This window comes from Vulpes vulpes, chromosome 9 (assembly GCF_048418805.1).
Source record: "Vulpes vulpes isolate BD-2025 chromosome 9, VulVul3, whole genome shotgun sequence".
NCBI classification, from domain to species: domain Eukaryota; kingdom Metazoa; phylum Chordata; class Mammalia; order Carnivora; family Canidae; genus Vulpes; species Vulpes vulpes.
Window position 1 is genome coordinate 34,597,274 of NC_132788.1, and position 14,094 is coordinate 34,611,367.

The 14,094-nt window shown below is 33.4% G+C and overlaps 1 protein-coding gene across 16 annotated transcripts in view; it reads left to right on the top strand.

Moving 5' to 3' along the window:
* Positions 1–5,434, top strand: part of ZMYM2 (zinc finger MYM-type containing 2) — a 105,311-nt gene extending 99,877 nt beyond the window's left edge. For all 16 annotated transcript variants that reach the window (XM_072719780.1, XM_072719783.1, XM_072719788.1 and 13 more), the window contains 4 exons: positions 1,609–1,723; positions 2,607–2,858; positions 3,131–3,251; positions 4,565–5,434. In XM_072719780.1, coding sequence (XP_072575881.1) covers positions 1,609–1,723; positions 2,607–2,858; positions 3,131–3,251; positions 4,565–4,757 — 681 coding nt within the window. In that variant the 3' untranslated portion in view covers positions 4,758–5,434. The remainder of the gene's footprint in view (positions 1–1,608; positions 1,724–2,606; positions 2,859–3,130; positions 3,252–4,564) is intronic.
* Positions 5,435–14,094: the final 8,660 nt, after the last annotated feature.

The following is a 14,094-nucleotide window of genomic DNA, read 5'->3' on the forward strand; positions in this document are numbered from 1 at the left end:
TTTATGTATTCATGAGAGACACACAGAGTCAGAGACATAGAAGGAGGAGCAAGCTCCCCACAGGGAGCTTGATGTGAGACTCTATCCCAGGACCCTGGGATCATACCTGGAGCCAAAGGCAGACGCTCAACCACTGAGCCACCCAGGTGCCCTGCTAGTCTGATTTTTGATTAGTATATGTATATATCTTTTCATCCTTTAATTTTTCACTTATCTGTGTCCTCATGTTTAAAATAGGTGTCTTGAGGCATCTCCCTGCCTCAGTTGAAAGAGTATGCAACTCTTGATCTTGGGGTTATGCGTTTGAGTACCATGTCGGGTGTAGAGATTACTTTAAAAAAAAATAGGTGTCTTGTAAGTAGCATATTGTTAGGCTTCACCTTTTTTTTTTTTTTTTTTTTTTAAATCCAGTCGACCAATCTTGTTTTGCTGTGTTTAGACCAACAAGTTTTTTCCCTTTTTTAATAAAGGACCAGAGAGTAAACATTTTATTTGGTCTTTGTGGTCCCACTGGTCTGTGTCATGCACCCATTCAATTTTGCCATTGTAGTATGAAAGCAGACTTGGGCAGTATGCAAATGTCAATCTTGTCTGTATTTCAAGAAACCTTTATTGACAGAAATAGGCAGTGGGCCAGATTTGGCTCAAGGACTCTAGTTTGCTACCTGGTTTACCTTTTATACTCAGTGTAATCACATTTTCATTGGATGAAAATCTGTCCCCCTGGTTGTTTTGTATTTGTTCTATCTGTTCTTTGTGGGGTATTTTGTTTTTCTTTCCCTGCTCTCTTTTGAATTAGTTATTTTTCTATGATTGTATTTTATCTCCACTACTGGTTTATTTATGCCTTTTTGTAGTGATTGCCCTAGAATTTAATATGCATCTCCAGTTATTTACCCTCCAAATTATTTTATCTCTTATGTATAATGTATGAACCTTAAAATAGTGTAAGTTTTCCAACTCTTGCCTCCTGTTCTCTGTGCTATTGTCATACATTTTACTTTTACATTATTTTATTTTTAGATTACATTGGAGAGAGACTTTGCAAACTTTAGTGTTTAAATTATTCTTTAACAACCCTCGCTGTTAAGGTTTGTCATAGTAAGTTGTTAGAGTCATTAATTTGTGTGACTCACAGGAGTTAAACAGAGGCAGTAAGTAAAAAAGCCTTAGCCTGACAAAGATTGCTAGAAGAGATCCTCAGACAGCTACAGAGTAACATTTTATCCCATCTGTACCATTCACAATTTTTCTTTTAATTACTCTTACTGGAAAGTCTAATTTTGTTTTTTCTCCATGTGCTATATAATGAGCATTAGAGCCAGATATTCTGCTTTTATCTGACAGACTGAAGATTTCTCCCAGTTCTTACATTCTGGATTCTTAGATGTGTATTTCAGCTTTGAGTTTTTTAGGCATCAGAGTAATTGGTAACTTTATGATTTTTACATATATAGATAAAGCCAGTAATCTCTCATGTTGCATTACTGTGCCTCTTTTTCATAGACATAAGATTTCTTTCTTTCTTAAGACATAGAGAATATAAGTAATGTATTCACTACTTAAAATTAGTTGGTTTTTCCTTCAAGAAACTTTTTTTTTTTGTAGTACTTGTGTGGTAGTAATCGAAAAGACAACATATTTATTGATCCAGGATACCAAACATTTGAGCAAGAATTGAATAAAATACTCCGAAGTTGGCAACCCAGCATACTTCCAGATGGTAATACTCTTTTTATTTTTTTAAAAAGATTTGGTAATTTATTTTAGAGAGCACACATGCATGCGAGTTGGAGGAGGGGTCAAAGGGAGAGGGTGAAGGAAAGAGAATCTCCGGTAGATTCTCTGCTGAGTGTGGAGCCCCATGCAGTACTCCGTTTTATGACCCTGAGATCATGACATGAGCTGAAGTCAAGAGTCGAATGCTTAACCAACTGAGCCACCCAGGTGTCCCTGTAATGCCTTTTAAATAAGGCATTCCATTGCTGACTTGCTGCTGGGATTTTTATTTTTACAGGAAGCATATTAGAAATAATTAGGGAATAATTTAAATTAGATGGCATATTTTTCAGTATACCTATTCATGAACTTACTGTTCATCTTTTGTTGAGTTAGAAATGAATGTAGTTGATAACTACTGTTTATGAAGAATTTTGTAATAAATGTGACCCTCTTTCTCTGGAGTAAGACACTGGATGTTTATTTCATAAGGCTTCTAGGGGATAATATTGTAATGTAAATTTCTCTAAGAAATCTGTTTTAGGTGTGTGAAGAAAATATGTTTGTGAATGGAAATCAACGATCTTTTTTCAGGAATTCTACAGGTTTAAATTCCTTTCTGACCTTCTGTGCTTGTCCTACAGAAGAACAGAAGCAAACATCTAGCCCCTTACTCCAGAGATGCTAATTCCATAGTCTAGTGTGTCTCCCCTGGCCTCTTTTTTTAAAGAGCTGCATAGGGAATTCTGAAATTCATTCCAGTTTTGACCTGGTGTGAATGGAGGATTGGAATAGGTTTGTTCTTGAATTAACTTTATTTTTTAGATGATTAAATTAAAATTGTTTTATTTATTGTAATTCTTTAAAAATATTTCTCTTTATTTAAGGGTCAATTTTTTCTCGAGTTGAAGAAGATTATCTCTGGAGGATAAAACAGCTAGGATCACACTCTCCTGTAGCTCTTCTGAATACCCTGTTCTACTTTAACACTAAGTATTTTGGCCTGAAAACAGTGGAACAACACTTAAGACTTTCCTTTGGCACTGTATTTAGGCACTGGAAAAAAAATCCTTTAACAATGGAAAACAAAGCATGTCTTCGATACCAAGTGTCTTCCTTATGTGGAACAGATAATGAAGGTAGTGTAACATTTTTATTTTCAGGTCGTCTGTGGCAAGGATAACCAAACTTAGCCTTACTTAATAAAGACTACCTTAGGTCACTTGTCAGGAATCTAAGGACTGCTATTTTCATGAAGTAAGACAACTTCTTAAAACATCTTAGTTCATTCTGTTAGAAAAATTGTGAGTTACCAGAAGCCACATATTTGGTATAGTAGATACTAGAAGTGAATAGTATATCCTGTCTTCAAGATTGGTCTTAGGAGTTTATGTTATTTTTATTTTTTAAGATAAAATTACTACTGGAAAAAGAAAACATGAAGATGATGAGCCAGTATTTGAACAAATTGAAAATACAGCCAATCCGTCTAGATGTCCTGTGAAAATGTTTGAATGCTACTTGTCTAAAAGGTAAGTGTTAATGATATTTAATTTTTCAAATGGTAGTATGGGTTAGTTGCCTTGAATTTAACATTACAAAGTGACTTTTTTTTCACTGATCTTTTTTTAGATTTTTCTCTCTCTCTTCATGCCTAATATTTGTTGTCTCATTATTATAAAATACCCAGCTTATACTTTATACTTTAGGATTAGAGCTTATGTTAAGAAGTCATCTTTTAAACTACAGTAATCCCAATGATTATATTATATATAAATGCATAGGGCACAAACTGTTTTTGTAAAGGATCAGATAGTAAATGTTTTCAGCTTTTTTGGGTTATAGAGTCTCTGCTGCAGCTCTTCTGTTATTATAGCCAGAAAGCAGCCATATACTATATGTCAATAATACTATATATTTTAAATTTATTTATAGTAAATAGTTTTATTGTGTTATAAAATTTAACACAAATAAGTGATAGGCTATAATTTGCCCACTCCCCTGATGAAAGGTATGTTCAAAGGTAAAATGGAGATGAAAATGAAGTACTTTACATTTAAGAGAAAAGTACTTAAGGATACAGGGTTGAAAAATATAGTAGTTTTACTACTACCACTGCCCGCCCCCCAATCTAATAAGAACAGACATTTTTGAAAATTTTAAACCAGTGAAATGTTTACAGATCATAAATTATTTTATGCTTGTCCGTTGCTTTATATATGTACTCTTTGATTTTCAAAGAGTTGAAAGTATATTTCAATATACTTATGAATTAAGTATATTTTCTTATGTAAAGTTTTATAAGTTATGATGAGGTCCCCAGGTTAGTTCTTAAGAACTCATAAAAGTAATGGTGTCATCTATAGATTAGAAACTCTTATCTTACTATTATCTTGTTGGTATTTTAAAAGTTAAAATTTCTTTTGTAAAATGCTATTGGGTAATTTTATTTTATGAGCGACTGTATTTCATCAATTTTAAGACACATTTTTCAGATTTTACTATTTCTGAAACTGGGATGCATGTTATGTTTACATTTTAAAATTGTAATTGGCAGCATTTTACTGGTTGAGTGGCAGTTTTAAAGTAATGATTAAAAATATTGTTTCTATTGTTTTGGATTCAGTGAAATACAGAATTTAAATTATGGTGGGAAAATAATCTTTCATCACAGAAATTAACTTCCAATATATCTTAATGATAGAATATTTAATGTAAGTAATGAGACGTGGTCTGACCACATGATACGGTTAATAGTAATGGAATTATTCTTGGAAGAAAAAAAGAAAGTTTGGGGGAGTTTTGTGTATATACTGTGAAATTGACTTTTTCCTTTCTCCCAAAGTCCACAGAATCTTAATCAGAGAATGGATGTTTTTTATTTGCAACCAGAATGCTCTAGTTCTACAGATAGTCCTGTCTGGTACACATCTACTTCACTGGACCGAAACACCTTGGAAAATATGCTTGTACGGGTTCTTTTAGTAAAAGATATTTATGATAAAGACAATTATGAACTGGATGAAGACACAGACTAAAAAGGAACATTTCAGAAGCAATCGGGATAAAACAGCATTAGATAGTCATGCTGCTAGATCTTTATTATGGAAAACATTTCAAGTTTACTCCTTCTGTTTTAAGTTTTGTAGCAGTGTACCCACACTGGGTATTACCATGTAAATAATCTGTGAGTGAAAGTTGCCATTATTCTATGTAGTGGTTTTAGGATACTTAACAAATACATTCAAATTCTTTTTTTATTATTTATTTGATTAGGTATGTTTGTAACTTTTTACATTACAAAATACGAATGAGAATGTGCCATGTATAATTTTTTTCTTGTAGTAAGAAACATCCATATTGCACAACTCTACTGTTGCAAAGCTTCCCTGAAAGGAGGCTCTTTTACTGGGTTCTTGACCAGATGGTTGTGTATGGGTAGCACTACTAAAAGTTTAGAACTTGCAGTGTCTTTCAGAATTTTTAAAATAAACTGTAAACTAATAGGCTGGGTTTTTTGTTTTGTTTTTTGGGGGTTTTGTTTGTTTTGTTTTATGTTTCAGTTACTGAAGCCTTACAAGGTTGTGTAGAGAGATACCATCTTCTGTACCAAAAATAGACAAGAGAATGCTGTCAATATTGGTGTACTGTAATGTGAATCTATACTGGTGAAAACAACTTTTTGTTCCCCTTATTAAAACCTTAGTGTCCTTTTCTCATTTGTGGCTTTCTGCATCACCCCAGTCAACAATAAAAAAAAAATATATATATATATATATATATATATGTATGTATATATATGTATGTATATATGTGTGTGTATATATATATATATGAAGAATGATGTTGAAAACATGATCATTGAGACATTTTCTTTGTAAAAATGTCCAATGAAACTACAGAATTCTGTTTTCTATGCCAACCATAAGTATCCAAAATCCCATTCATTTATAGAAGTTTGATTTTTTCTTTTCCCCCCTCCCCTTAAAAATAGAGATCATGTTGCAGTATCTGAGTAGTACTCTAAAAACTTTACCAATTTTATTAGAAATTTTGTATTGCCTTCAAATATGACTGATGCATATGTTGGATAAAATTATTTTTAGAAATGCCACTCCCAAAATAGTTGTTATAGAAAGTCAAGCTAGTTTAAATAAGATAGTATCACATTTTACTATGAAGGTTACCAGTGTAGTAATTCTGATATTTCAGATGATTGAAGAAGAAAAAGAAACTGATGGATAAGATAAAGTCTATCTCGAAGGAAGTCACATTTGATGTTAGATTGTTTGGCTTTTAAAATTTAATTACTTCTTATAGAAGATTGCATTAAAAAACTTTGTGCTTCTGCATAGCAATTTATCCGTTGCAGACCTTTTCTTTTAGAACAAGGAAGTTTACTTAAAATCCTACTTTATAAAGACTAAGCAAAATGCTAGCTGCAAATTATTATAAAGAAGTCATTTGGCTGAATTCCTAGAGCATGTGTGTAATCATATTGTCTTGTTTCTGATTCCTGACTCATCATGGTGACATTAGTTTTTTAAAATTGTTGGGGGGAATTTGGGCTATTTTCCACAGTGGTTAGGCAATGTCTACATGTCCCTTAGATATTTCTCTCTTGCTTAGGATAAATGTTAGCATTCAGAAGAAATTTTCTCAATCATGATATGGAAAATTTCACAAGTGTAATCACTGTATATTTAAGCAATAATTATCAGAAATGTTTTTGACATAAAATTACTTTATAATGTTCTAACTTGTTTTATAAGTTTGAATAACATTTCTGTCCCTTAATTTTATATTTGTTGATTTGATAATCAGACTGACAGTAGCAAATCTGATATTAGTTTACTAAAATAGATTGCTCATTGTCTGTTTAATGAAGAAAAGTGGGTAACGTATTTAAAATATATACTACAAAAATTTTCCTCATACTTAACCTTTTTCCGGAAGTACTTCAAGCACTTTTCCGATAAATGCATATTATTGATTAAAAGGCGGTTAATCCTAACCATCTTTTATTCTTCAAAGTGGTGCTATATTCCATCAAGCAATAATGTTTGCCCCAAATGTCACTTAATGTTTATTCTACCAAATACCATACATTCTGCCATGGTACTACTATTAAGCACCTTGTCTTGCTATTTACATTTCCTTTATTGTACATTTTAGCTTTTCTAAACAAATGTCTACATAATTTTGATCTTAACATGATTGAGGATTTAGAGCTCTTGTTTTTGTCTTGAATGCAATCCAAGGATTGATTAACTTGACTCTCAGGGGGAAAAGAAAAAAAAACTTTATAAGAATTGTCTGTTCTGTGAAACTTATTTCACCTAGAATACATTTATTTCATTGGTTCCTGAATGTCCTTAATTTGTGTGGTCGTAGCTGACTGCTGACAAAGAGGACAGTTAAATGGTAGCAGTTTCTTTTTGCTTCCAAGTGATTTCTGATGATAGCATCCTGTAAATATAACTTTATTGTCTTTAGATGTCTATTGGAGATGCTATATTTTTTGTTCTGAAGATTTTGCCATTTAAAATGAATCAGAGTTTTTATTCATACTGAGAAGGGTGATTTTCCCGTGCAAATTGAATCTTCATTAACACAATTTTTGGGTTTTAAACTGTATTAGGTAATATAAGACATTAAAGGATTTTTCTAGGCAAGAAGTTCAACTTTTTTTTTTCTTTTTTGGCCATAAAAATACTTCTATTAAAAAATAACAAAAAAAAAATACTTCTATTACATAAGTTGTTACCAGTGTGTTAAACATAATTGAGATAGGGAGAAGATGCATATTGCACTGTGCATTCAAACATTTGTCACTGTTTTTCTCATGGACTTTCCCTATGTCCTGGCCAATTTGGAGTGGGATAACTCATTTTTGGGACAATTTGAAAATGGGATAACGTGCTTATGCATAGTATTAAGGATTACAGTAATGGAGAAGTCCTAAAACTGCGAATATTTGGTTTGTACTACTCTTATGTGGGTTCATTGAATCCGAGATCTTAAATATTTTGCAGTCTTAAATCACTATAAAAATTTACACTTATTTTGCCAGTTATTTCCAAAATGTACTGTTATACATATGTCACTTAATGTTCTAAGTTAACACTGACTGTAGGATAATGTCCTTGTTCCCCTCATACAAAATAGTCATGAAAGTGTACATGAAAATATTTTTAAAGAATAAATTTCTTTAACTAAATTATAATACTTTTGGATTTCCCCCCTTAATAAGCCCCTTGCTCATTTTTAGAGAAGTTCTTTGATTCAGTTAGTCCATTTTAGTGTGTTTTTAGGAGTGGACCCTTTGTAATGTTGTTTTCCAGTGTTAAGTTTTTTTTGTTGTTTTTGGGTTTATCATACTTGAAAGTGATACAAAAATCTGATACATTTAGAAGTTGATGTCCAGAACAGGTTAACTGCATCAGTCTGGGTCTGAGAATAGAAACATCTAAAGTGTGGTGTCTCCATTTGTATTATTTTTTTTTTCTTAGAAGCTAGATGATAGAGGAACTCCCAAAATAAGTTACTGTGATTCCTTGCCTTATAAGGAACTGGACAAAAGAAAGTTGTTTCTTAAAATCTGGGCAGATAGTGTCTTAAGTAATTATTGAATTAAGCTCACGAATTTAGGCCTTTTGAGAAAAAAGAACCAAAGAGAAACTAAGGTTTAATCTGTAAATACAGAATTAGAAATAGAACCAAAGAGAGGGTCACAGACCATTTGTGTCTACCATTGGAGATCTTTCTATCATTGAAGGAAGGCAGGTGTAAATCCTAATTGAGTATATTTTATTTTCTGTTGTAATACAGTGGAAAGAAAAATTACAGCTCTTTCTGGGACTTCCAACCACGTACTTTATTCTCTTTGGGCCTTGATTTCTAGATCTGTAAAGTGAATTGATTTCTGATTCTGGAATTTCAAATTAAGCACAGTTGATACTAGGCTTAAGAGGCTTAGTAGTAAATCCTACAGATTTATGTGTGAAGCCTTATGATTTATTTAGACACATTTCCTTGGAAAGGGGAAAGATCTTTCCTAAAATAGCCTTAACACAGAAAGTATTAGTCCTGGTTTTTTATAAGTCCTATTCAGATAACTCCTCAGAAGTAAATTCAGCACATGAAAATTTATTATTATAAAACTTAACAGCCTATCTTTGTTACATATTTTCTCTGTGCCAAAGAACTGTTGCTAACCATGGTAGTTAAGAAGGAAGAGAAAAAGATTAAGAAGACAAAAGTGTTGCAGTTACGGGCTGTAAACAAGATATACTGTTATACGTACATTTAACTACTAGAGAACATTGGATATATTCATGATAGTTTACAACAGAGAAGATGGTGTATATTCAGAAATACCCTAAGAGGCTTTTTGGTCTAGAGTAAGTTTCATAGAATTGCCACCGCCTGTTGATTATATAAAATATTAGATTCCCATAACCTGGTTGATAATGCTTTTAGCTCCATTAAAAATGGTCAGTGGCACAATTTCTGACTCTTGATGGCTCCCTTTTGATGGCATCAGATTCATCTCTGGCTTTCAGACTGACCCATTACAAGAGTAGTTAAAAATAGCACCCAAAGGGGGGCACCTAGGTGGCTCAGTCAGTTAAGTGTCTGCCTTTGGCTCAGGTCCTGGGGTAGAGCCCCATGTTAGCCGGGAGCAGGGAGCCTGCTTCTCTCTCTCTCTCTCTCAAATAAGTAAAAAAAAAAAAAAAACCCAGCCAAAGAGGTAGATAGCTTAGAGTACCCTCATCATGCATCCCAGAGGATTCTAAAAGGCATTAAACTAACATTGAATCAAGGTGAGTAATTCAACTTCTGGGTTATATAGTATGGATGGAACATACAAGGTGCAATATATTAAAAATATTTTTAAAGACTTTATACACTAAGAATTTTTTTCGTAGTAAATGCTTTTGAAGATAGAACCTCTCAAATATTTTCTAAATCATGGTTGTACTCTTCTTAACACTATAAGAAAGATTAAACCTTTCCATTTGGATTATGTATTTGTAGTTCTAAATTGATGTCAGCAGATGGCAATAGTCTACAGCACAGGGTGCTACTATGAGTATGATCGTGATCAGAAACCCTTGGGAGATTTAGAATTCAGAATTTTCAAAAAAATATATGCTTGAGGGATGCCTGGGTGGCTTAGTGGTTAAGCATCTGCCTTTGGCTCAGGTTGTGATCTGGGGGTCCTGGGATCGAGTCCTGTGTCGAGCTCCCTGCGGGAAACCTGCTTCTCCCTCTACCTGTCTCTGCTTTTCTCTATGTCTCTCATGAATAAATAAATAAAATCTATCTATCTATACATACATACATACATACATACATACATACATACATACATAATGTGCCTGTAGTTTACATAATACCTTCGCATTGGGGCTTGGGGCAGTCCTTACGCAGCAGTAAGTCAGATATCCACAGTAACTGGAATGAACTGTACAGCTATAGAAAGCTTTACATAGTTAAGCTCAGTTTTTGTCACAAACAGGAAAAACTAGATTTTCAGACTTGGATCTTAGAATTTCTAACAAGGAACTGCAGACCTGTAAATAAAAGTAATGTCCTATCTAGTATTTTCCTTCTAATAAAATATCTATTATTTTTTCTCTTTTTGCTTAGTTGTGATAGAGGTAACTGAAGATTTTTTAATAAAATGTATATTTAAAGAAAAAAATGCAAGGAGTGCTTAGGCATAAATATAAATGGCACTTCTTAAAATCATTTTTGAATTGTGAAACTTAAAAATAACTACTTTTACTTTCCATTTGCATCTGTATTTGTAGCATAATTCTGTAGAGGTACACATATGAATAGCTGCAGTCATTGAATCCAGTCATTTATTCATTCAACAGATATTTGGGTGATTATTCTTTCAGGCACATTAAGCCAGGTACTGAGAACACAATAGAATGTAAGACCCAGCCCCTCCTCTCAAAGACTTGATCTAGTTGGGGAGAAATATCATGTGATGGAATGTCAGAGTAAGTTCGGGTCTCAGGCCTTATTGAGAACAATCACTTGTATTAGAAAGCAAACTAATATTGTCAAGGTTTTTTTTTTTTTTTTTTTTTTAATCAATATCCTACTTTTAGCTCATCTCTTTAATTCCTGACTGCGGTTCCAGATTTCTGTATTATTCTATTTTTCACTCTGGAAAGGGAGAGGTGCCAGTTACTTTTAGGGTGCAGAAATAGATTCAAATTGAAAAATAGCAGTGAACATCTACCACATTGAAAGCTCTCAAAGGTTATTAGTGCTTTTTAATTGTTTTTATTTATTTTTAATAATTTTATTTATTCATGAGAGACACAGAGAGAGGCAGAGAGTAGCAGGCTCCATGCAGGGAGCCTGACGTGGGACTCGATTCCCAAACTCTGGGACATGTCCTAAGCCAAAGCTGAAGGCAGACGCTCAACAACTGAGCCACCCAAGTTTCCCATCAATTCAGTTTTTAATCACTATGCTACAACAATATATCTCATTAGAATGTAATCTCATAAAAAAAAAGATTAGAATGTAAGCTCATGAAGTAGGGAGGTTCCCTCCCCCGCCCCCCGCTATATCCCTAGCTCCCAGCAAAGTTTGTGGCATTTGCTAGTTACTGTTGAATGAATTTATGACTATAAGTACTTAGAAATTCAATAACTTTTAAAATAAAGGAGCCGTTCAAATAGGAACTATGATTCGTGAAGTCACAATTTTTGGTGTGCCTTTGAACACTTGTGTTTCTATGGCTGTGTCTTCAGTTTACTCAGCATATACAATGAATTTCTATAACCTTCCCAGTTAAGAGGGCCAATGGGATTGGTATATAGGGCTAGATTTGTAGTAGTGTTCAAAATATAGACACTTAAAAATCACGAAGTTTATTGTTGAAATGCAGATTTCTGACCTGTCCCCTGGAGATTGATTTAGTAAGATTGACAGTGGGTTACAGAGCTGCATTTTTTAATGCCTGGGTTAAAAACCCAAAGATCTACAATAAAAAAGTTGGCCCCTCCAAATTTTAAAAAATGGAATTGAGTAGGATAGAACACAATAAAGGTGTTTCCCTCATGAAAGTTGTTTTATATTTGGGTATTGGATGACAAATATAAAATATGTTTCTTATGTTTTTTAGTCAAATGTTTGAAAGCCCTCCTCTAGGAAACTGCATCTATGGAAGGATTTACTGATAACTGGAGCCTTCCATTTTGTTTTCAAATGTCACTTAATTTTATCCACACAGTTTCAGAGTCGTGAGCTATGGAGGCACATGCTTTTTATTTTGCCATAAATAAGTAGCTAGGTAAATTTAATGTGGATTATCTGAGATAGACTTATTTCTCTGTTTTCTATAAATTTGAGGCTTTTTGTGTGTGTGTAAAGGGGAATAAGATCAATAGTTATTGGAGTCCTTTTTGTGTGATAACCCATAAGATTTGTTGGTATTATCTCCAAAGATCAATAAAGCCTAGGGCCACACAATGCTGGAACTGTGATCCAAATTAAGATCTATATGGGAAAGTTCATGTGTGCTGCTTAACTTTTTTGCTGTCCATTTACTGTTAACAGACATGAAAGTAGGTAATCCTTTCAGTCAATCCCCATCATCCATGAATTGCTTTTCAATGATAAAACATGTTTATTAGTAAGCATACACCAAGACAAACATTAATAGGTGAGTATGCAGCGAAATTTTGGAAGACAGGAGGCAGATAGCTAAATGGAGATGGGCTTAGCAGAGCCAATAATAGCCACAACTAGAGCACTTAACTCTGCCAGCCCTCATCTGCATATTTGCAGCAGGATGTACCAAAGAGAGAGAGACCGAGACAGACACAACCATGACCAATGCTGCTCTAGTCCATTCGTTGTCTCACTCTCCTCGATTACTATTTCGTACCTTTTCCTCTCGTCTCAAAACTCTAACACTTCCCCATCCTTAAGCTTAGGAGTCAACAAACTTTCTGGAAAGTACCAGAGAGTCCATATTTTGGGCAACATGGAAGTTATGTAGATACTTAAATTTTCACAAATTTATTGACAATTCAAAATGTAATAATTGAGTACAACTTCTAACACATCTATTGAGAAGGATGGAATGCCTTTTTGGGGAGTATCCTTTTGCTTAATTGGTATTTCAAGTTAACATCAAGATCAATTGCAAATGTTCATCTGTTAGATTTTGCACATTTCATCTTTGAAAGTATATTTTTAAATATAAGTGTTGCCAAATACTGGTACCAATCCATGACTATATGATTTTGATCAAGCATGTTCATCACATAGAAGGCATTTATACAGTTAGGTTCTTTTGATACTTGCCTTTTAGCATGTTATTATGTTGCAGGTTAATTACTTCTGACAATTTGATGGGATCTCTTCAGTTGCACAGTTATAAATGAATTTTGATATAAGGAAATTTCCATTACACTTGCGTTGATCTTTGAAACATACTGGTAGAACTATAGTTTGAACATGGAAGATGTATCTATCTGCTGTAAATAGGTGTGGGAATGGAGATGCTGCTTTATATTTTTATGTTTTATTTTTTTGGAGATGCTTCTTTTAACTACCAACAGCATGAGAATTGTAAGCAGTTTGATGTTACTAGTGATTCAAGCAACATTAGTTGTTGGGAATGACTGCAATATGTTTTTTTTTTTTTTTTACTAAGCACTGTTTTGCCTTGTAATTTTAGGTTGAATTTATTATGAACCCATTATGAAGCCAGCAACAAAAACCAATTTCTAAAGTTACTCTGTTCAATAATAGTGGTTGAGTACGGTTCTTTTCATTCAGTGTCAATGGCCCTGAACTCAGAACCTTACAATGCTACCTTAGTACTGCTAAGCCACTGGGACTGCTGTGTGATATGGCATGTCAGGATATTCAGCTTCTTAACCTGACCTACTCATGTCCACAAGAATGAATGAAATTAACCCTTGATACTACGGCTTAATTAACACATGATAGATTCAACTAAAAAGTACCTGCTGAGGAACAATACCATGAACAACCATGGGCTTTAAATATTTACATTTCAACCAAGACTTTTTATACCACATACATATTTTTGCCACCATTTCTTGCACACATCTTAGATTACTTTTTCATTTTTACTGAATTAGTGTTTTCTCAACTTTGAAAATATTCTTGCCTGTAGTTAACAAACTGTTGAGACTAATTCTTCAGTCCCTTCTAATGACATTGACTCCTTGAAGACAGCTATGCAATACTGGTTAAAAATCTTTTGACTCATCAAGAGCTAAGAAAACCACTTAAAATCCTTTACCTTCTTTTTAAAGTTTTAAATGACTTAAAAGGCTAAGCTTATTTTATCTGGATACATTTCTT